The sequence below is a fragment of the Strix uralensis genome, chromosome 14 (assembly GCF_047716275.1).
Source record: "Strix uralensis isolate ZFMK-TIS-50842 chromosome 14, bStrUra1, whole genome shotgun sequence".
NCBI lineage: Eukaryota > Metazoa > Chordata > Aves > Strigiformes > Strigidae > Strix > Strix uralensis.
Genome location: NC_133985.1, coordinates 4,633,030 through 4,656,442, shown reverse-complemented (window position 1 = coordinate 4,656,442; position 23,413 = coordinate 4,633,030). Strand labels below are relative to the sequence as shown.

At 44.1% G+C, this 23,413-nt stretch overlaps 1 protein-coding gene across 2 annotated transcripts in view; it reads left to right on the top strand.

The window, feature by feature from the left end:
* Nucleotides 1-1,160: 1,160 nt before the first annotated feature.
* The window catches only part of CTNNA1 (catenin alpha 1), a 119,914-nt gene continuing 97,661 nt past the window's right edge, over nucleotides 1,161-23,413 (top strand). Inside the window, exons 1-3 of one of the 2 annotated variants that reach the window (XM_074884170.1) lie at nucleotides 1,161-1,179; nucleotides 18,673-18,779; nucleotides 21,068-21,263. In XM_074884170.1, coding sequence (XP_074740271.1) covers nucleotides 18,675-18,779; nucleotides 21,068-21,263 — 301 coding nt within the window. In that variant the 5' untranslated portion in view covers nucleotides 1,161-1,179; nucleotides 18,673-18,674. Of the gene's footprint in view, nucleotides 1,180-2,015; nucleotides 2,163-18,672; nucleotides 18,780-21,067; nucleotides 21,264-23,413 lie in introns of those variants that run through there. The other variant, XM_074884169.1, reaches the window with a different exon arrangement.

Below are 23,413 nucleotides of genomic sequence, written 5' to 3'. Positions count from 1 at the left end.
TAAACACTGTTAAAAGGAAGATTCGGGGTCAAACAGAAAACTTCTAAGTCGTTTCAGAAAATGGATTAGATTTCAAGCTGCCGGCACAGCCTGATGCTGTCTTAATGACATTTACTGGATGGGAAGTGTTAGCTATTGTTCTTGGGTGCCTGTCTAAACAACACCCTGCATTACAGTCTCATTGACAGAGCCTGCCACCATGTTCCAGAGAGAACTGTTAATTAAGAGACAAAGTCCAATCTCAACCTAACGGGCTCTATTTTTACATAATTTTAGTTTTTGTTTGCTGAGTCTTTTAACTCGCTCCACGAACCAACAGAGCTGCCAGCTGATCTCCTACTTTTTCCTTCGCTCTTCAGCAGCGCAGTGCAGAACATGTGATTCTCCACAACTCCAGGCCTTCTACCTTTGAGTTTGCAGTTTTAAAAGAGATTTTTTTTTTTTTTCTATCTGACATTTTGTCCTGAAAGGATGCGAGACGTGCAGAACCGCCGAATGTGGAAGCCACCACAGGAGGCCAAGACATGATATTAAAAGGAGTAATGAAAGAAAGCAAGCTATTGAAGTGTAAACTCAATTTTACTGAGAGTATGCTACAGATCAGAAATGAGTAGTTTGAATCCCTGGTGCAACTGACACCAAAATATTAATGGTTTGGTACAAGCAGGAAATACAAAGAGCTTAAAAAATCTGTTTGCTCTGTGTTTCCAGAGGAGAGCCTGTTTGTTAAGGCACTGAAGACCCTATATTATTTTAATAACATCTATCTCAGTCGGTATCATAATTACAGATCTCACTTTCTTTCGATTAACTTCACTCACCGACAAGGTTGGACTCCTGATCCCTATTTTCTTTCTGGATTGTAAAAAAATGATACTCTGTTTATTTCCTTGTCTTGGATCCCTTTTTTGGATTAAACCTGCAGGAAGGAAAAATGCAATCTAAATCGCTGCAGGACACCGTCTGTCTTCCTGCAGGAAAGGCTTGTAGGAGTATGGCAAAAATTGGAAACACGGCCCTGCTAATGCCATTGAACCAGGAGCTGGAGGAAAGTCACAGTTCTGAACCATGGTGTGCCTTCGCCGTGACCCTGACCTGGGGCCAGAACCCTTGGGAATCCGCACAGGCTGCCCATCTCCCTTGGCTAAATTACATCCTTTGAAGGAACCCACCTTCCTGGTAAGTTGCCCAATCTCTCTGTATTTTGCTTAATATCAAAGGATGGAGCGAGTAGGTTCAGGTATCTCAGAAGTGCTGGCAAATGAGTCATGAAGCGTATTAAATGTATTAAATTGTTTTTACAATCCAGTACAAGTGTAAGTTCTGTAGAGACGTTTGTATTAAAAACCATCTCAAAACACACCACGAAAAATCCCAGAGTAATTTGTCGTACGATAAAAACAGCCACTCTCTCACAAGAGACTCACTGAGACTTTTCCAAGCAACCTTCGAAACAAATCCCCACTTAAAGACAACTCTCCCCACCTGCAAACCTAGATTGAGGTTGGGTCCCTAAAACCTCCCTCTCTTCTGACAGGAGCTCTGGGGGTGCTGCTGGTACCTCAGAGATTTCTTCTCCCCTGTGTTCTTGTTAGTAGAGACATTGGCATGAGACCAAGACTCTTCCTAAAAGGAACAGTTCTCGAGAAGGCTAATATACTTTAGGCTTTCAAAACAAAACACCAATTCACAAAACCCAAGAGGAACCGAGCTATAATTTTTCCTCCGTCTCCTTCAGACCCCAGTGGCCATCCCCTCCCGCTTCTCCGCAGGCCTTTTGCGTCCTCAGGAAGACAAAGCCAGGTTTTGACCCCCCATTTTTTGATTCTACCTCAAAAAAGAACGTCCGACCCGGCCTAGGGCGGCTGGGCCGGGCGGGGGGTCCAGGGGAGGGTTCCCCTCTCGGCTGAGGGCACTCGGCCCCTCCGCGGGGCTCCCGCCCGCCCCCAGCCCTCACCTGCCGGCGGGCGGTGCCGGGAAGGGCGCGGGGGCGGCGCGGCGGGCGGTGCCGGGAAGAGCGGCCGGGCCGGGGCGGGGAGGCGCCCGGAAGAGCCGATTTCCTCCGCGGGACGGGAGCGGCGCCGGCGGAGCGGCGGAGACAAAGCGGCCGGGGCCGGGCCGGAGCGAGGCGGTCGGCGGCGAGGCGACCCTCCTGCTCCCCGGTAAAGTTGTGGGGTCCTCGGCTGCGGCGCCGCCGCCGCGTTTCTCTCACTTGGAAACTTTTGAGCGGGGAGGCGGGCTGGGCCCGGCCGGCCGGCGGCTCCCCGGGGGCGGGGGCGGCGGGAGGCTGAGGCGGGGGGAGCGCAGCGGAGCGCGGCCCGGCGCGGCGGAGAGCAGCGGGCCGGGCCGCCGCCGCCCGTGGGGTGTGGGCTGGGCCCGGACCGGCCGCGCTCGGAGGCCGCGCTGGGCCAGGCCCGGCCGGGCCTGTGTGGGGCGGGGAGGGCGCTGGGAGCTGGCTGGGGTTTGGGTTGGGGAGCGCCGCTTCTCGGAGGAAAAGCGCCGGACGAGCGCGGTTCCTGGAGAAGTTTCGGTGGCAGCGGGGCTGTGGGGAGAGGCTCCTCCCCGCGCAGCCCGGCGGGGCCGCCCCGGCGGTGGGCCCGGGCAGGGCGGCTGCGGGCAGGGCTGCCCGCCCGGCTGGCGACACGGAGTTGGTCTTGGCCCAGCGTGCCCTTCCTCCTCCTCTGGACCCCCCGAGTTTCTCTTGGCAGCTGAAGTGAGCATCCTCCCTCTCGCCCGAGTTGGTGTTTGTGTTTCAGTACACAAAACGCAGCCTCTCTTCGCTGGGAACACCCCCCTCTCCTTAGCTTGGCTGTGCCACGTTTTTTGACACCCACCTCTAATCTGCTAGGATGCAGTGAGGCGAGTGCTTCTCCTTCGCTGAGGAAGTTTTGTACTACTTTTTACAGCCAAGAAGTAGGGAGGGTGTACCAGCCCTCGGCGGCTGGTGTGTGCATGACCCTTGTCCCCGCTGCCTGTGGTCACTGGGCGGTGTGTATCAGCCGGCTTTTATTCATTACTCATGCTGGTTCAACGCACCCGAAATCTTTCGGGCTGAAAGTTTGCAGGAAGGTGTGTGGCGCACTTATATTTAGTGAGGAATTGGATGTGACCGAGGAGCACTTCCCTGCCTGCCAGCCCTGCCCAGGAGGCGACGGGTGTCTTCTGGCGAGGGCGATCCATTGCTCGCTCGCCCAGTCCGGGGTACGAGCCTCCGTGACCGTGCCCTCCTTCCAGCTTTCGGAGTTATGACTCCAGGCATGTCTGGCTTAACTGTATTGAGCTAGTCTGGGAGCTCTTTGCTGCCCCCCCCGCCCCCCTTTTTTTTTCCCTTTGTCTTTTGTTTTTTGAGAAGGGGGTTGTGTGAAAGGTATTCTTGGTGCTTGGGTTACTTGTTTCCTGCGTTTTTCCTGCACAGTGAGTGGGGAAGCGGGGGAGGTGGGAGAGGCTCTGTTAGCTGCACTCTTGCGTTAGTGCATATCCTCAGTCCTGGCTACACCAGGCTCCCAAGTACTTTCAAGCCCGGCTAAAAAGAATGTGGCTTCTTTTTCAGCTCCTGGGTTGATCTGTAGGCAGGTTTGTGTTTAAATGGAGGAGAAAGTCCAGCTCACTTTACAATGTGTGGGTCTTCTAGGTTACCTTTGGTCTGTCTTGGGGTGCTAAGGCCATGTTAAGTGTTTAGTAGGACTTGTTCTCCCTGCTGAATTGAAACTTTTTGTTTAAAAAGGGCATAATTTTATGTTGAGGCACTAACTGGTTTTTATTTATTGAGAAACAGTTTCTAAAACAAGGAAATGTTTTTTGACTTTTTTCAGGAGAAACAGACAAAGGTTTATTAGGTTTTGTTTTAAAAAGGCTTTTCCCTAACCTTTTCCATAATAAACAACATGCCTTCAGTCTTTGGTTTTTTTTCCAGCCAGCTCTAATAATAGGCCTCTGCATCAGAGATTAAAAGTTTACGCGAGGTGGCAGGGGGGAGCACAGCGGGCAGAGATTAGAGATCCTGTGCCCAAACTGATGATTTAAAGTACCAATGTAAATATTTACCTCTCAATAAATTTTCAAGCTTTGTGAAACATCAGTGTTTTCTGTGCAGACATATGTAATGGCAGACGTTAATGTGCAGCTTTTTTGTAGGTCTTCCGTTGGTCTGGTGAAGTTAGCTGAAAGATGTAATAGCAAAGTAATTTGTGTTTTTTCAGCAGCATGAATTATCTTCCTTCTGCAGCTGTAAGGTGGAGAAACCGATCTTGCAAAGGAATCCACGTTAGTAGAAATGTTTGTGCTGCAAATACACTTTGGGGCTTCAGCCCTGCCTTGAAACTACATCTACTGTTCCTATTTGATTTCTAAATTACCTTTCTTATATAAAGAATTAGTTAAGCTCGCAAAAAATACTTAGTGGCAAGACCAGACTACTCATCATAGGTGGGTAGTAAGGCTAGTCTAGAGTGAGTACCTACATGGCCATGATATTTCTGTTAAAGGACTTGCTATATTCCGTTTTACTGGCATCTCTTGTCTTTGCTGGACACTGAAGGAAACATGATGAATAGAGGACGACTGAGTATTATTTTGTTAGGAGAGTGCCATATTGAGACGGACATCCAGCATAGTGATGAATGCCTGTTGTTTTTTACTATCGTGCCTTAACTGGAAATCACTCAGATTCTTGTGCTGTGGAACTTTAGTGTATATAACCTTGAGGATCTGGCTCCTTTACTACTCTGGGAATTCACCCTAATTTAGTTTTATAGCTAATCTGGAATAGCTCTATTCAGTGAGTTTATAGCTCATGAGTTGGTTAAACAGTGTTGCAGCTTTAGAGAAAGTGCAGATGTTTGATAATTACTACTTTTAACTCCATACTATTTTAATCCAGTGTATGAAACTTAAAATAGAGCCTACCCACAAAATTGTATACCAGCACCCTACTGGAGGAGCTACGCTGAAAAGATGAGCATTGAGAGTGACCCGCTGTGCCCCAAAGCAGATCTGGGTGCAAATAGATTTATTGAGGTAAAGGAGTCATTCTCCTTGAGTGACTGAGACTCCTTATCTTCCAGTCAGGGTGAGAATGGGTGTTAATTCCGGTTTCTGGTGTGCAATGGGTTGGTATAGACTCTTCTGTTGGCAAATCTGATACTTAAATATGATTCATAATTCCTCCTTGACTATTGTATTTAAAGAGCCAGCTACCTTTTCTCTAAACATGATTACATATTTTTGTTTGTTAATCCCAAATGTACTACGGAAAACATCTGCTAATCCTTTGATGTGTTTATAAATAGCTCTGGTGGAATCAGAGAGGAGTAACCTTTTTTCTGCATGCTTCATAAAGGGATAGAAATTATTAAACATGCAGATCTAAACTAACAGAGTTTGCAAAGGGAAACTCTCCCCAAATCTACTGACATTCCCTTCTGTTATAATTTTTTCTAATTTACAAGACAGCTACTTGATTAATCATTTAGACTCCTGAGAATCTCTTTTGAAAGGCTTTAAGTTCAGGCATCTATGGATGGAAAAAGCAAATGTGAGGCCAGCTATAGCTAAAGGATAACAGTTCCCAAGGTAGAGAGTGGGACAGTGCTGAGAACATGAAACCAAGCTGGGTGCCAGTCGGTTCCCCAGTAGAGCTGTCGTCATACACTGAATGACACAGGGAGGAGTGTTGATGGATGTTACAATCTAAGAGCAAGTTAAACTCCTGTAGTGTTTCCAAGGCACTGAGGGGGTTGAGAGCAAACAAGCTAGGGAACTATCGGCAGTGTGACAGGTAGAATTTCACTGTTGATAATATGAGATACAACTTAAGTTCATGGTGTGCATTTTTCCCAAACAATGCCCAGCTTTCTAAACTATCTGTGCCCTGTTAAGGAACAGATCTGCCTGTGACTGTATGTGCTTAAGAAGAATTTCTTTGTAGAACTGATGTCAGGGAGCAAATGAAATGTTAGTGGAAGTTAGGGTAGAAGAGACTGTAAACCCATTAGCGCACCCTGTTCTGGAGCAGCCTTCAACAGCTACATTAAGAGGCTGAAACTAGTGAGCTTGTGTATAGCTGATAAAGGATCAGGAGGAAAAAAAAGAATAGTTTTTTTTCTTTACCTGGAGATAACTAAAGAAAATGAGGAGAGAGTGTAGGCCAAACAGTTCTGTCATTATTGCTGTTCAGCACAAGATCAAGAGAGCATTTAGGTAAATAGTAAATTTACTTCTTTTCAGTTAACAAGCAATAAGAATTAATGCTATCAGGAACATGTGGCCTTGATGGCATGCGTGGGTTTTCCCTCTCCCTCCCACTGCCTTTCCCACTCCCCCAAGGGTTCAGAGAGTTTTCATTCACTGATTTATTCTGGGTACTTTTATAGGTGATATCTGTGTAGATCTAAGGCTCTAAGGGGGATATTCTTCTTTCCATATCTTTTCTGGATGATACAAACTCAGCACAGAAGATCCACTTAAAAAAAATGGTCCGCACAAGGTTTGTGCTAGAAATGTAGTTTTACGTAGCCCAAAGGGTCACTTTAAATTTTCATGTAAACAAGGCCTGTATGCCTGGTGTTTAACCTGTGTAACATCAAGCAGGTCAGTATTCTTCTCTGCAAAGTGCTCTTGAGATCTTCAGCTGAAGCTGTAGATGGGTAAATAGTTTTTTTTAATTGACTAGAATAACGAATTGAGGAACAGCATTGTTGAATAGCAGAGGACAGAACTGGTGGTATGCCGAGATGCAAGGAGGTGCAAGTGGATGTTCCTCTGTGTGAATACAGCTAATCAGGATGTACAAGCTGCCTGTTCTTTACCCACTTTCTTGCAAGTATGTCCTTGTAATGTATACTTGTAAAACTAATTTCCTTTAGCATGACTTAAAGACCTAGCAAGTCTCGTTGCTTGATGTTGAAGAGTTGCTCACAGTCTTGGATTATTCATGATGGACTGTGGACAGGTATGCAAGTGACAAGTCTTGTATAAACTTAATGGTACAATTTACCATAAAGTTCGTTTCAAGCAGTACCTGATGTCCAGGTGTTTCAGAGTCTAAGCATCTTAAAGCTTTAAATAATTTATTCATTTAAAGGATGAGAAGTTGAACATTGAACTGGAAGTTGTGCACTGCTATAGCTGAGAGGTCCATCCAGCCTAGTGTCCTGTCTCCATGACCCTCATCATGAGGTTTTGGTTCTATTGGTCCCATCAACTTTTTATTAGTCTAGTCCTTGTCCCAGGCCCTAAATTACAAGCCCTTCACCTGCCCTTGGCCAAGCTGGCTGTTAACAGCAACAGGAGGGAATAAGACAGGAACTCCAGGGGTTGTTTCCATTCCCACTGCTTGTCACACTGTTGAGCAGTATCCTCTGGCTCTTTGACGCCTTTGAGGAGTGATGGATGCTCTTGGGTGGTGTCTGGTGTCCCCCTCTGGTTCCCCAGTCATAATTATTGACGCTTGCCTCCTTTCTTTTTATTGACCCCCATAATCGTTTCGCTTCCCTTCCCTGTATCCTCCCCCACCTTTTTCTTGGACTGTAGCAGTGTGTAAAGCCATCCCTAAAAGGGAAAGCAACAGGCAAGCAATAAAAGGAGCAATAAAACCATGAGAAAAGGGCAGACAAATAGCACCGCTTCTTGGAGGTGCTCTGCCAAGCTCCCACAGTGTAGGAGCTTCCTTCGAGCCTGAGCTGACTTCTGGTCCACGGGTTTGCCCAGCGGCTCTCGCGGCTGGTGCCCAGCACTGCTTGGCTGCTGATGCTGGCGGGTTCCTCTGCAGTTACAGACTGCCTGTCCCTTCGTTGTATTCAATAGGCTCAGTTCAATGACTTAATTTCTTTTAAATTTAGAAACCTTCTTGAGAGTTGAACAGCTTCATACAAGCTACAAGTGAAATGAAAGGCACGACATATTTTTTGAGAGAGTAAAAAGCAAGGATCTGGTTTGGCTGGATGAAAAGCTCTGGAGTGGTTTGAATTTCTCTACAAAGTATGGCTTTGTAGTTCCTGCCACTTCCACTTTTTGGAAGATGTGTTTAATTACAAACCACTGCTGTTACAGCTGGAAATTGATTTCCTAACCAACATTAAACAATGCATCCTGAAAGCAGAGAAGTGGGGAAGGCTTTTAGGAAAGTGAGCATATCCCTTATTTGTTACTCCACAGCACTTCGCTGCTGGTGGAGTCCTTAATCACAATACTCTTATTTTGTGCTGGTACAGTGAAGAGTGCAACATGATTGTGTGGGTGTTTTTCCCCCCTCCCCTCCTGTCTGGGGCTAGGGAGAAAAAAACAATGACATAAGATGCAATAAACAGTAGCAAAAAACCCCCAAAACCTAGAAGGTTTATTTGTAGTAAAACAGAATAATGCAAATTAGTTGTGCAAGGTTACAAGCGTATAACCTCGAGGAAAAAAAAGTTAATTTCTGGTCTGTACGCATCAGTACGTTAGCATCAGGTGTTTTAAGCTGTTTTACTTAGTTTGCAGGAATTGGTTAAGACAATTTGATTATGTTTAACAGAATATTATCATGGGCCTAGGGAAAAGTCAGTGGTTATTGGTGAAAGATGCAGTGTTCAGCAGAACCAGAGGCAAAGCACTGTGGCAAAGCCAATTGAACAGGATTTCTTAGCTCATCTGTTTTTTGTTCAGTAGCTTTGTCTTGTTTCCTGTTTCTGGGGGTGAGGAGAAGGGGTGGAGGGAGAAAATGTGTCTTTAATCAGATATAAGTTGATTTCCACTGAGTAAATGGCTGTGGTACTAGCTTAAAATCCTTTTTTTTTTTCCCCAGCAAGACCAGCCAAGCAATGACTCTTTCCTCTCAAACCTTCCGGTTCCTTCTTGTTGCTTTTATGAAATGTGGGTGGGTCAGTGACATTAATGGTTTGTTTGGGTTTTTTTTAAACAAAAGTTGCTTTAATTGGTCATCCATATGCGAAGGCAGTGACTTGAAAGGATTCCTGTCCAGGCGGATTGTTGTTAGCTCTGATTCTCATGCACCACTGTGCACCCCTGGCGAGTTTGTACTTGACAGAAGGTGGTTATGGCTTTGCAGGTAACTCTGGTAAGCATCCAAAAATTAATCGCACCAGTGTGTTTTTATTATTACTTGCTTTGCTCTTCTGGAGAAGCTGCAAAGCTCTCATCAGTCCGTGCCTTCCGTGTTCTCAGCGTCTGCAGCCTTGTTGACAGTTTGCAGGGAGAGGAGATGGTGTATATTAGAGCATCCTACCTTACATATTCTTCCAGATAATTGCAGTCATTTAAAAGATGCTTAACTCATCCAGACAATGTTGTGTGTTATTTTCATGTTCATTCTTCTTCCTGGAGTTTTTTTGATTCTCCGCCCCCTTCTTAACTTGCAGCATGTGTTGGTGGAGCTGCAAGTTGAGAGTTGCCTGGGGGCGTCCAGTGATGGTGCAGTAGTTCTTCCCGTGGAACTAATTCATTGTTTATAGCTAAGAGGTGTTGCTGAAGGTTGTTGTGAGCATAAAGTGAAATTCTCTGCCTTATCACTTGTGGGTTTTGTTATTTCTTTTTTCTTTAAAAAATAATTGCTTTGTAATTTTTAGATAAGGCTGACAGTGTTCCTGAATCAAAGTGAAGGACCGAAAAAGGAATTCTAAATGACTTTTTCTATAAACTTTAGAAAACATTTTACTTTGAAGAATCTTTACACTAATGTTCTCCTTTGCTTCAGTGGGTGCTGCTGTTTTAGTAGCTTTTGCAAATGGAGAAAACTGTGGAAAACTTCTTTCACTCTTATAATACAATGAATTTTTGCTTTGTAGCCTGTAGTTGCTGCTATGCTGGGCATGTGATGGAGAAAGGGTATGATATATAGTATCTGTTAATATAAGACTGTCCATTTCCTCCATGTTTGAGCAGATTGTCTCATCAAACTCCTAATGATATCAAACCTCTTTTTTTTTTTTTTTCCAAAACGTGTGTTGGCTCAAACAACTCCAGTATTTGTATATTTTTGACTGTTTTAAAATTGTTAATGAAGGTGTAGATTTAGGAGATGTGGTCAGCTAAAAACACTGAAGGGTAATTGCATAACAACGTATTAATTTAGGAAAGAAAACGTGGTTTGAGTGGGGTCAGATTCTGGTTATTTCTGACTCTGTAGCTTAAACGGCACTTTTTATTGCAGATTGAGTGCTGAAGAAGATCAGAACAAAAATACGCAGGTTTTCTTTTCCTTTTATTGCCAGCCATCAGTGGTTTTCTTGCAAGCTAAGCAAGAATTAATTTTGCAGCACTGGCAAATTCTTGTGCCAACTGATAAAGTAGCCTGATTTATTACAAACTTTTTCTTTGAGCAGTACTTGTGGCAAAAATTAATTTGTTAAAAGGTTGCCCCTTCTTGCATTCATTGTTGAGTTAAGGTTGGTAATTGGAACCTGTGCTAGTATAGGTTGGGGTTTGAAAAGCCACGCTCTCTAGCCACAGCATAGTTGTTATGTCTTCACTGAGTGTATCCCTAGGGTCTGAAATGCATACTGTGGTGCTGAGAGTGGCAGTAAGCTGTTCTTCCATCCTTTCTTAATGATTTTAGGGAAGCTTCACACAATTTTCTGCCTCAAAGGTGGGAAGAGACACTGAGGTTGGAAGGGCTCTCAGGAGTTGTATCAAAGTGGTCCAGGAGATGTGCAAGTCTCACCTGGGCTCTCATATCCCCTCTCCAGGCTGAGTCCCCTTGTTTTGTTTGAAAGTGCTATCTGTACAGGCTTAAATGGGAGCTATGTGGCTGAGAGAGGGCTGGGGTTTGGTGTTATCGCTGCAGGGATAAGTCAGTTCAAAGTTGTTGCTTTTTGCTTAAAATTCAAGCATGTTGCCCTTTCTCATGGCCAGAGTGCTGCAGTCCGGATCCAAAGAGCAGACAGCTAAAATACAGCAGTTACAAATCTAGTGATGGCTTGTTCTGATTTTGGAAGGTATTTTTCATGGTGTTAGTATTGCAGGTCAGCATAAAAATGCACCAACATTACTGTGAAGACAGAATGGGTGGTTTATTCTTAATGGTAATAGCTTGGTGCTCATGACACGTCCTTTCCTTTCCCAAATATAAAGTTTTGCAGCTGGAATGTTAAAATTAATCTTAGTTACATAGGAGATTGTCTTTTTTAGAAAAAGCATGTGTGTCTTCTAAAACAGTGTCTTGATACGCATCAGTTTTCTTTATGTAGTTGGAATCCTGCTTGAGTTTTGGAAACTGAAAACTACAGAAATAAGTTGGGTGCTTGTTGGGACATACTGGGATATCCATCTGGACAGTTAAATGGGTATAAGCATGAGTTTGGTTCTTGCATTGTTTTAGGATGTCATGCCTGAACTGGAGCCTTAGCGTGGCATACGTAAGTAACATAAGTTGCCCATGTTTGCTTGTGATTTGGCTTGTCATGCACCTCCTTTCTAGCTCCTTTGAGGCAAAACAATCCTGGCAAAAATAAAATGATCAGAGCCTAACGCTTATGTAACTGAAGGCAAGAGGCTGTTGTTAGCACTGGCATCTCCAGGTTTATTTGTAGTTGTGAAGACACTGCTGTGGTCCCAGGAACACCACAGTGAAGCTGCTTGTAGAGGGCGTGCCTTCCATCCTCTTCATGATAGCTAGACCAAAATGTAGGCGTGAAAACCTCTTGTTATAGAGTGCCTTTTGGAATGAAATGAAGTTACTTGAATCCACAGTACTGTAGCAGTTGGGGAGCTGTTAGGAGATAGCACATACTGCTTTGGAAAGCGTGTTGCATCCTAATCTGGTGATATGCCCCATGCCTGCTTTCCTGTGACGCTGCATGGTATAGGGTGGGCTGTGAGGATTACGGCTGTATTTGTGGAATTGGGCACACAGATTCATTTGGAGACTGAAGGGAGAGATAAAGAATGAAACTTTTTTTTTTCTGGATACTTAGTTATATGGAAAACAGTTTTGAGCTGTCAGTGGGACATGATGGAACCCCTGCATGTGATCTGGATTTAATATGAAGTGTGCCTTAACCTTTTTGAAACAAAAAGTGTTCAGAAGGTTTGTGTTAACGGTGTATGTTAAATACCCAGTTCCCACAGACCTCTATCTGCTGTCTTATCTTCTAACTTCAGCAGGGTAAAGGATCTCTGCTGGTTGTCAGATGGGTTTGGTATTTAGGTAACAAACTGAACAAAACTGAAAGGATTCCCTTGGGAACAGTGAAGCTGGTTCATTTTCTGGCTGGAAGATGAAGCTGGGTCACTGTTGTGAATCACACCATGTTCCATCCTCATGACTTGAGTGATGGTGTAAGGGCTGTTCTCATTACATTACACAGAATATCCAAAGGCATTTTGCGGGCATGTTAGAGGGCAGATTATCATTCAAAATTACTGTGACTACTTAAATATGAGAGAAAGAAATAAGCTGCAAAATAATGCAATGAAGTACATATTACTGTGCCTGGCACAATCAGCTGCACAAAATGGGGAGCAACTAGGTGGGTAGCAGAAAGGATGTTAAAATGGAGAATCTCAGGTATAAAATGTCCTTGTACCGTACTCTTTTGTTAGGTTTTTTGGATAGCATAATGCTCAAATTCAGCATGTGGTCTATTGTGCTTGGTCCAGGTTAGCCTGCTGCTGTTTGAATATCATTTTCCCTAAGAAAAATCAAAAGAATGATGATCGTAGTTAAAAACTTCTAGAAAGTAGCCTGCCAGGATAGTTGAAATTTCAAGACTGATAGAATATGGCATGTAGAAGACTCTTCAGGTAGCACAGAGTAGTGGGCCTTAAGTTGCAGCACAGGAGAGGGGCAGTTCTTCCACTGTGTAACCAAGAGATTTGCTCTAGTCCAGAGGTCGGGAAGCTGCAGCATCTCCTGGTACAGAGCAGGTTGAACATAACTAGTTCAATAGTGCCTGAGATAGAGCCAGCACTGCCTTCAGGTGTGTGTGGGAGTGCAACCTGGAATGACAGGACCATGAGCATTAGGCCTTTCCGTGATTCTGTTGGTGTGCAGAGCTCCCTGTTGAAACTGTGCTCCTTCATGGGCTTTCTGAAAAGCCTTGGGTGTCTTCAGGACACTTTTGCAAAGAAGCTGCAGAGCTGCGTTCCTATGCTTGCCAAAATCTAGAAATTATTTGCATGCCAGTATTCTGGAAGTAGGTATCTGAAATTATTCTTAAAACCTTGAATTACCAGTTTTTGAAAACCTGACAACCTTTAGTTGTGGCTTTTGGAAGCTGCACTGTATGCGTATCATCTGCAGTGCCGCGGCAGGCCGGCTCATTCGACATGGTATGTAAACACAGCCCCAGCAGTTTAATACATCCCTGTGCTCAGGTCAGTGCCCTCACCTCTCCCGAGTAGGGCTGGGACCTGCCCTGGGGTGCAGTTCAGTAGCAGAGTTCATCTCGGTGCTGCTACAGTCCCGTCCACTTTTCTGGGCAGTCCCACCTCCTCCTTCAGGACAGTAAGCTGGCAAGGTAATTTTTGTAGTTACCGGCTTACTCTGAGACCATTTTAGCTCCCTGAAGTGGCTCACTGCATCAGGTGTGTACCAGTGTGGGTGCTGGTTCGAGGCAGGTTTGTGGCGGGGAAAGGAGCAGTAGGACTGTGGCAGCATTTGCTTAAAGTCATGTAAAGTGTAATGGAAACCTCTTCTTAAAGTTTAGCTGTTGCCAGGGTCTTGATTCTTTGTATAAAGCAAGGGGCAAGTTGTCCTGGGATGGTTCTGCTTGTGGAGCTGCTCGTTGTCTGGAAATTGTGAAGTTCCTGGAGGTAACAGGGAAATCTGGCTGGAAGTGGTTTCTTTAAACTCCTATTCTTTCCCCACCCTTGTGTCCTTGCAAGCGCACTAAACCCAAGGAAGATACAATTGCATTACTCGTGACCCATCTATGACAATAATGAGCACCGTCACAACCAGTGTAATAACCTGAAGGGTTTGCAGTTAACGTGCTGGGCTGTGAGCATGGTTTAAGGTTGGGACTTGTGGTTTGAGCCCAGAGGGCAACGGAGTACCATGCAGCTGCTCGTTCACCCCTTCCCCCCAGCTCTGGGAAGGAGAAAATGAATCAAAAGGCCCAGGAATGGAGATCAGGACAGGGAGGGGTCGCTCACCTGTTAACGGTCACAGGCAAAAGAAGGGCTTATTAGGGGAAGGGAAAAAAAGGATGTCACTACTTCAAAACACTAATGATAATAATGACACTTAACAGACAGAAGGGACACTGAGAAGTGTTACCATATCTTAAAACACCTCCCCCCACCCCTCCCTTCTTTCTGGGCTCAGTTTTGTTCTTGATATTTCTACCTCCTCCCCCCATGGCGCAGAGGATGGGGGGGTTGCAGTCAGTCTGCTGCCGCTTCCTCCAAGGTGCGGGGGCAGCACTCTTCTGCATCCTTCCCCCTGCTCCACGTGGCATCCCTCTCACAGGAGACAGTCCTCCACAGACTCTTCGCCGTGACTCCTCCCCACAGGATGCATTCTTCTCGAGATGCTCTGGCGTGGGTCACCTCCACGTATTCCAGTCCTCCCAGCTCCAAACTACAATCACAGGGGCTGCTTCTTCCCACAGAGTTCTGGGGGTCCTCCACAGACTGCAGGCAGATCTCTGCTCCTCTGGTGACCTCTGTGGTGGTGGGGGGGGCCCTGCAGTTCCACCACAGGATACGGGGGGCTCTGCTCTGGTGTACCTCCTCCCTTTCCTCCTCCTTCCTTCCACGGACCTTGGTTTTCATGTAGGTGTCCTTGTAACTTGTTCTCAAAGTCCCTTCCTTCTCAGGTTCCCCTTCTTAAAAGTGTTAGAAGTGACCACCATTGCGAATTGGCTCAGCCTTGGCTAGAGGTGGGTCTGACTTGGAGCCAGGGGAGCTTTCAAGAAGCTTCTCACAGGGCCATGGCTGTAGCCCCCTCCCCTGCTACCAAAAACCCCACCACACAAACCCAGCCCAGGCTTCATGTGTCTGAGCATTAGATGTGCTGGGAGGGCATTCCTGCTCTCTGCGGCATCTCAGCTTGATGCTCTGTTTTCAGTAGCACCTGATTCAACTCAGCTGTGACGTCCAACTTCACCCCATGTTTCCACTTGAAGGGCTTTGCCAACGGTGCCAGCTGATGTACCCATCTCCTCTTGCCATCGCCAGTTCCGCTCGCAGTGGTATCTGTGGTGGCACGGTGGACCAGATGGGGATCTCAGCCCACCCTGCAAAAATGGATTTCTTTCCCTCCAGCCAAATCAGTTCTTCCCCATCTGGTTAATCGCTCAGCCATGGGGAAGGCTGTGCCAGTACCGAGGGGGTGTGATGTGAAGATGGGAATGAGTTCCTAGAGGGGTGTGGGAGGATGAACATTGGTTTTTAAGCAGCTTTCCTGCTGCTTATGAAACCACAGGCTGGGCAACCACAACTCCTTGTGCGATGGTGTCTTTCTATATATTCCGACACTTCAGATTCAGTGTCGCTTGCTCTCTTCTGCTGTGTGGTCTGTGCTGCCTTGTCCTGGAAGTTCCTGCTTTGAGTGCACACGTTGCTCATGTCCTGTGCATGGTAGGTCTGTGGCGTGGAGAATGGTTGCCATATCAGCTGGGTCATCCCAGCTGTCTGAAACCGGTGCTATGCTGGCCTGCGATTGGGTCCACCTTCCGGAAGACGTCCTCCTTCATTGAGATGTTGCAGTTACGGCAGGCATCGTGGGAATCCTCGTGTGCTTTCCAAGAGCCAGCAATTAAGCACTCTGCTACAATATCCTCTGACTTGGTTTACTGCCTATTACTGTATTGGAATTCAGTGAGGCAAGAGCTTGAGCAGTTGCAGGGACAGACAGGTTGAGAGAATGAGAGAGTTGTGGTGGCAGGAGTGCAGCCTCCTGGTACTTGTCCTTTTGTCCTCTAAACCCACCCCATTCACACATGCGTTTGTAAGCTATAGCCTGTTCCTGTATTCTTCACAAGTATTTAATTGAATAAACATATTTACTACGATGTACAAATGATATCCAAGTAATTGCTACCCAACAGTATATTTGATATCAGCCTATGCTTTTTAGATAAATTTCAATAAAGTTCATACTGAGTGGTTTTATAGACCATTACTTTTGGCCAGTTCGTGAGCTATCACACTAACATGTTTTCAGATGAATTGCCTTCATTATCCTACTAATACAATTAATGTATCTTCTCATGGTTACCTCGTCCTGCACTTTGTTTCTGTGAGAGGCATAACAGCATTAAATACCTAGAAAGAAGCTTTTACCTAGAAACCTAATGAGCTTTCCAGAGCCCTGGGTATGTTTCTCAGAAACCATAAGGGCTTTCAGCGTATTTTTCTTGGCTTCTTACGTAGGAAACATTCACACCGAGCTAATGAGGAGGGAATAAACCAGTGAAATTCCTTGTTGAGGGTAGGATGTTAGCAGGGGGTGAAGGAAATTTTACAGTTTGCCCTGTGCCAGCATCTGTGCCTCTGGGCCCTGGGGCAGGCCAGCCCAAAGCTGGACCAGCAAAAACAAAATAAGGGGGTGATAGGGAGAGAAGGATAGTTAGTGAGTTCAGAGGACTTAGCGGTAAGTGTCAGAGGTAGGGTGAGGAAGAGGAGGTGGCCACCCTCCACCCACCCTCCTGGAGCAGCAGGGGGATGGCAGCTCACTGGGTGTCTCTGGAGCTGCAGCCTGACGTGCCTTCTGCTGCCGGAGCTGGGACTCTTCATCTGCACCTTCAAGCTTTTTGATTTAAAACAGTCAAAAATGTTATATGTATGCTAGTATGGATCAGACTCTTCCTATGCCTTCTTTTTTTAAGTTTTCAGCTTTTTAACTTTTCTTTCTCTCCAGCAGTGTGGGCACTTGGAGCGTGGGTGTAAGTGGAAATCTGAATGCAGGTTAGGTGAATATTCCAGCTTTGCACCTTGCAAAGTTGTACTTTGGTGTATGACAGTGCGTAGGCTTTTCAGGTCAAAGATGTGTTTGCAGTAGTGTAGTGAGTACTTAATCTATTGTATCCTGTCTGTGGTGTGAGAAAGCCTATGTCAGGTCTTGGGATCAGCCTGCCATGAAGGTGCTGTTGACTGAAGCCAGGTGACGACTTTAGCCCTTTCAGACTGAGCTTCTTGAGTGCCAGAGAGATTTTATTCTTCAGTGGGAAAGAAGCTGCCATGTCTGTGCTGTTTCTGCATGTTTAACTGTCAGTGTCGGTATAAAACGGTTAGTTGTTGGTATGTGTTGTAAACATCATTGGTTAACAAAATTAGTGCCTTGCCTCCTGCTTCTTAAAAATAATGGGATGTTGTGCTCGTCTGGCAGCTCGGGGACATCTGGTGCTGTCAGAGCAATCTGTCTGCTGAGATGCTATGCAGACAATGCCCTGTCCAGAGTAAGATTTAAAAATAATGGCTAATAAGCTTTTAAAACAACTTCAACGGTAGATGCTTAGGAAAAGGGGTGGAAGGAGACTTTGGAAATGTATTTCTCTTCCTGACTTTTTTTTTTTAAAAAATACAAAGTTGCAAACGTACTTTATATTTTTAAAAAAGTCAGGAAGAGAAATACATTTCCAAAGTCTCCTTCCAAGTCTAATCTTGACTTTTGAGAGCAACCCAAAGCAGGAAGAGCTGGAATCTGTTAAGTCTAAAGTGGTATGAACTGGTTTTATGGACCTGTAAGTACTTTAAATCAGTTTTTTACTGAAATTATGGTTCTAGTTATTCCTTTTTTGTGCTGTACAGCATCCCAGTGTTAATCTAGTGATCGGTTGTAGTTCATTATTTTGGGTTTTTTTTTTAGTCTACTGGTTTCAGAAGTAGAGATATTTTAGCAGTTTTACTAAACTTTCCCCATAATCATATTTGCTGTTCCATTGGGATGTCGATATAAAACTGTAACGGGAAGGAACAGCTCAGTGACAGCTTTTAACAGATCTCTTCATGCAAATCTGCTTTTCCTTCCTATGTAAATGTTAAGGAGAAGTGTAGTAGATATATAAGCTCTTAAATATGAACCAACTGGATTTTCTGGCTTTACAAGGTTTATATTCACAATCTTACCTTTGTACTTACAAAAGGTGAATTGGATGAACGGGTAGGTTGAATGAGTTGAGTTAGAACCTGATTCCTGGTTTGACAAAGCATTTGCGGTAATGACTTATGGTGGAGCTGACAAAACTGGCAGCTTTCTGGTGCTGTTGAAGTCGAGGTGTTCCCTTTTGTTGCCCCAAGACCTTGGGCTGTGTCTCAGAGCTGGGCTGGGAGCACAAGTTGGCCGGCCCTGGGGGGAGGCAGCAGAAATCGGGAAGGGGTTATTTGCTTAGACTCCATCTGTGTGGGTAAAGTGCCCCCTCTTACCTGTGAGGTCCATTGTCATTGCTTAGGGACCACTGATAAGTAGACCAAACTTTGCCTGTCTTGTCATTGCTTTGATAAAATATTGTGGCTTTTGGGTAGGTCTTTGTGTGATTTGGTTTGCGTGGTTTGGTTTTTATTTTCTAACCAAAACATACAGGTAATGTCCTGCACTTTATCATAATGAGGAATTTTTAAAACTATCACCAGTTGAACCATAACTGGTATTTCTGGAGACAGTATAACCTTAACTTACACTGAATGGCCATGTTGTGTGCTTAATAGCCTCTGTTTTAATTTATTTTTAAAATACATTCCAATGGCATTAATAAAAATAATTGTATTCATATAGCTCTTTTCTTCTTTTAGAAATGACTGCTGTTACTGCAGGCAACGTTAACTTCAAATGGGATCCCAAAAGCTTGGAGATAAGAACACTGGCGGTTGAAAGGCTACTTGAGCCTCTTGTTACACAGGTAGGAAGAAAAAAGGGGGCAAAAAAACCCTTTGTAAGGATGATTACCTGTTTTGATGTATTTCAATCAAGTGACTTTCAAAGCTGAAATTCCAGAAGGTAAAAATGCTACAAAACTAAAGATGGAAAAAAGTGTACAAGTAATTTCTCTGTTCAGTTTTATTGTAGCAGAGTTATTGGGCACGAGTCTAGAAAGGCCGTGCTTCTTCAACATCTGATAAGACAGAGTATTTCAATTAGAAGTGCAGAAATGTGTGTTGGTAACTAATGTTCCATTGCTGCTGTGCTGTTTCTCACCTGTGTTTTGGGTGGTATGCTGCTTATCTGTAGAGTCTTTAAAAAGCTGTGCTATGTATCATTTAGAAACTGGTATTTGGGAACAACAAGAGTTCCTTCCAACAAAGCCATTAGTGCTTGCTAGAAGTAGGGTCTCATAAGTTGTTTTTTTGTTGTTTGTTTTTTTTTTTTTCTTTGAGATTACCTGTGTCTAGAGTTCCCTTTGGAAGGAGATTCAGGTAAATGGTGAAATGTGCAGTGGGGGATGTCTGCAACCTGTCTAGAACAGCCTTGTGTAAATAGATTGGTGATCCCTCCTAACAGAGTTCCACCTGAGAAGTATGCTTTTATGGCATTTGTTACTGCTTCAGTATATCTTTTACAAGATATGCATGCTTTCTTTTAATTTCTGACTATGCTTTATGCTGAATTTGTGAATAAAAGCTTATTTCTGCATGGTGTATCCTGCCCAGTGAAATGCACTGAAGACTATAGGAAAGCCACAGTAAGTTTTTTAAATGTAAGCAATGCATACTGGGCATTTTGAAGATTCCTGGAAGAGACTTTCTAGCAGGTCTGAAAGAGAAGGTACACTGGAGACAGTTAACTCATCTCTTTAGTGTTGTTTTCTTGAAATATGAAATTTTAAAAATGACAATATGAACTGGACATAACTCCTGCTAAGCACAAACTGCAACGATCAAGTTCTGTTTCTCGTATTAGCATCCCTTTAATTGCCAAGCTGCTGTCTGTACCTGCTGTTTGTTCCCTCCAGATACTCAGATGGACCATTGGATCATCCACTATATAGCTTTTTAGCTACTGATGGAGTCTTTCCTTAAGAGAAGTTGTTCTAATTTGGCAAATTTAACTGAGAAAACTTGTTTATAGGACCTTTTTGTCCAAGTTCAGTGTCTGTAACTTATTCCTCAAGTAGCACAATAGGCTATACGGGCAATCCCAAATTTTGAGAATGATGTGGCTGGGAAGGTACAGAGAAGAAAGTAGAGTAAGTTGCCTTGTTGCAACTTGTTCTTTATTTGTAGTACGTGATGAAATGAGTCCCCATTAACCGACAGCGATATTCCCAACTGATGGCTTTCGCGCTCTCAATCAACTACTGAGAAGATGGATTCGTCTCTTGAGGACCTTTATGTCAGCAGTCCTTGGGCTTTCCAGAGTAGTAATATTTTTAGTGTTGTAATTTAAGGTCCCTCTGAAGTAGCTTTGTATGCATTTTTCCTAGACTTAACAAAAAGGGGAGGGAAAGAAAAAAAAAAAAAAAGGGGGAAATGGGAAAGTGTGTGTGGATTTTGTGATATCTATCTGATTGAAGGGTATGGATCCTGATCCTGAGCTAACAGTGTACCTGGTGGTCATCTGGCCGCTGGTGACCATCTCCTAGCAGGGTTTCAGTCTCAAACATAAAACTTGGAAATAGTTGTTGATTTCAGGACTATTGGGAGAGTTCAGCTTTGGCTGTTTTAGGGAAATAAGGAGCTCTAGGAAGTCCTTTGCTCTGCATTGAGTCCACTGGCTGTAGTGCTGTTTTTGATGGAAAAGGTACTGTGTTGCTAGATTTCTGTAGGCTTCAACCTTGTTTGGGGTCTCTTATGCCTGGAGAGCTATCCCAAGCTAATTATCCCCAACTTGGTTTCTTTTTATGTGGTGCCAAATAACTCTGGCCTGTTCCTGAGATTGCAGTTTATCAAAAATACACATAGATCTTGATTCTCAAAATCAAATTTTCAGGTCTGCTGCTGATAAGAAAAATCTAAATCTCTAAGCAGTTTAGCTGAATTCATAATGCTTATTTAAAGGAATCAAGAAACAGGGTAAGGTTTAAAGAGATGTGAAAAACACTTCCTTGAGTTTAACCTTTGGAGCTGGCAGTAGTGCAGGTATTAGCGATACGCTGTCTAGAAAAAAATGCATGTGGTCTTGCTGCTAAATTGGTAAACTTCTAATTTGTTTCATGTTTTTTGTTTTTATTCCCTCCATATATGCCTTTAGGTAACAACACTGGTTAACACTAGTAACAAGGGCCCCTCTAATAAAAAGCGAGGACGTTCTAAAAAGGCCCATGTTTTGGCTGCTTCAGTTGAACAAGCAACAGAGAATTTCCTGGAGAAAGGAGACAAAATTGCAAAAGAGAGCCAGTTTCTTAAAGAGGAGCTGGTAGCCGCTGTGGAAGATGTTCGTAAGCAAGGTAAGAGCTATTTATCTGCTGGCTTGTAAAACGTTTTTTAGAGTAAGTAGGACTGTTCCCATTTCCCTTTTGCTGTTATTTCTAATGACTCTGCTCCTCTTCACTTGCGTAGATTCTTGGCTTGTCTTGCTGGCTTCCTTGAGGAATAATATGAACTGGCCAGATCTGGAAATTGGATGTCCCAACTAGAGACTGAGAAGAGAAGCAGAAGGGCTGATTCTTTGAAGAGCATTTAAAACTCAGTTTAGGCTAAAAAGTAACCCCCCCGTGCCCCATAAATGTTATGGAACTATGTCTCAAATGTGTCAATAACTTCTTCAATATTTGAATCTATACAAAACAGCATTGTAGGAGGAAGAGCTGAGTGTTGACTTGACAGAGCCGGGTGTCTCGAATATGCAAAATATAAACAGCTACAAACAGAATGCGAGGACCTTGATTAAATATTCCAGGCTTCCTCCTCCACATCTAGTGTTGATTTTTTCCCATTTTCTTTTTTACTCTCTTAGAGAAGACCTGCAAGAAAAGCCAGTGGAGCTGGCTTACTCTAAAATATGCACTAGTAAATATTGTTGCTCATAAATCATTTATCATTCTTCCAGTCATGAGCCTTTTCTATGCTTCAGTGAAACCCAGTCAACTGGTATTAATGGTGACGGCTGCTGCTGCAAAAAAAGGAAAATGCATTAGCATTAATTACTTGTTTGTAGCTGAAGTTGCACAGTGATGAAATGTTAGTTGAAAATGGTTCTAAGTTCTGGATGAGCCTGGTTGACAGACCAAAGAAAAATCAACATAAGAAGGCTGCAATATAAGGGGCTAATTGAGTTGGCTTAATTTAACAACAAACAACAGAAGAAGAGACCCCTTTGTCTTGAAGCCTTTAATTCTTGTTGCTTGCTTGATTGCTGCTCAGAATTGAGAGTCAGAGCTCATCTGTGAGTACCTTCAAATGACTTCATGATATTAGCGAGCAAGGGAGCTGTACTCAGTTCTCAGGATTGAGAAGTTCCATTAGCTGAATTTGTAGTTGCGTATTACAGTGAGAAGCTGGTAGGAAGGAGAGACTGATAGAAAAACCTTCAGGATGACCCTTTCACTTGTTTCTTGGCCCCAGCTTGATTTTGAGACTACACATAGAGTTGATGCCAAAACCTCCCTGCTCTGTTGATCTTTGACAGAGGAGGTGGAGTTCATAGCTGAGAGGTGCTGGAGTGAAATAACTTCCCACCTTAATGTTGTTTCACTTCTTCCTCCTTTTTTACGGTTTGCAGCCTGCATGAAAGCTGGTGTGTAGAGAGGATAGCTGTATCTGTGTTCTGAAGCTGGGTGGATGGTTATTAAACTTGAGTGATTTTTGCCTGAATACAACTGGTGCCCACCACCATTGCAGGGCTGGGCTGCTGGGGCAGCATGACCAGGCACAAAAGCCTCTGCCCAACCGTGGCACTGGTGTTCGTTCAGGTTCAGCAGAGCGGCTCTTCGTGAGGAAATTAAAAAACAAATAAACCTGTGAGGAAATTAGAAGCAAATGGTGAAAAATGAGATACAACAGAGGGAAGGCTTATTGCTGCCAATGCCCGGGGGAGGATTGCAGTTCTCAGTAGTGCTAATAACAGCAAGGAGATACAAACTCTCAGCGTACATGTTTATATACAGTCTGTGCACTTCAGAAGTGTTTCCCGTATTGTGGTAGACCAGTTGAATTCATGAACTGGAGAAATGAGGGAAGTGTAATACAAAGCTGGTGCATGTGCTTAGCAAAAGTTCCAGGTGTTGGTGCCTCTGCCTTTTGCAATTGGAGGCAAAAGTGGTGAGGAAAATGTGGGTATCTTGGTCAGTGATAGGGTGATTGTGACCTGGCAGCATCTGTGTGTCTGATGGCAGCAGTGGGTTTATAGATATATAGCATAATTTATCTTCAGCAGAAGACAGGAAAATAGAATTAATAATGCCTTTATTTAGACGAGGGAGCGGTTTAGTTACCATAATAAAAAAAGATGAATGAATGTAGACAGAGGTTATGAAGATGATTAGGACAATAGATAACTTGTCTCATCAGAGAAAATTAAAAATTTTTTTTAGCCTAGCAAGAAGATTGAGAGGGTACATGATTTTAGTGAGCACGGTTGTTCATAAAATCCCATTTG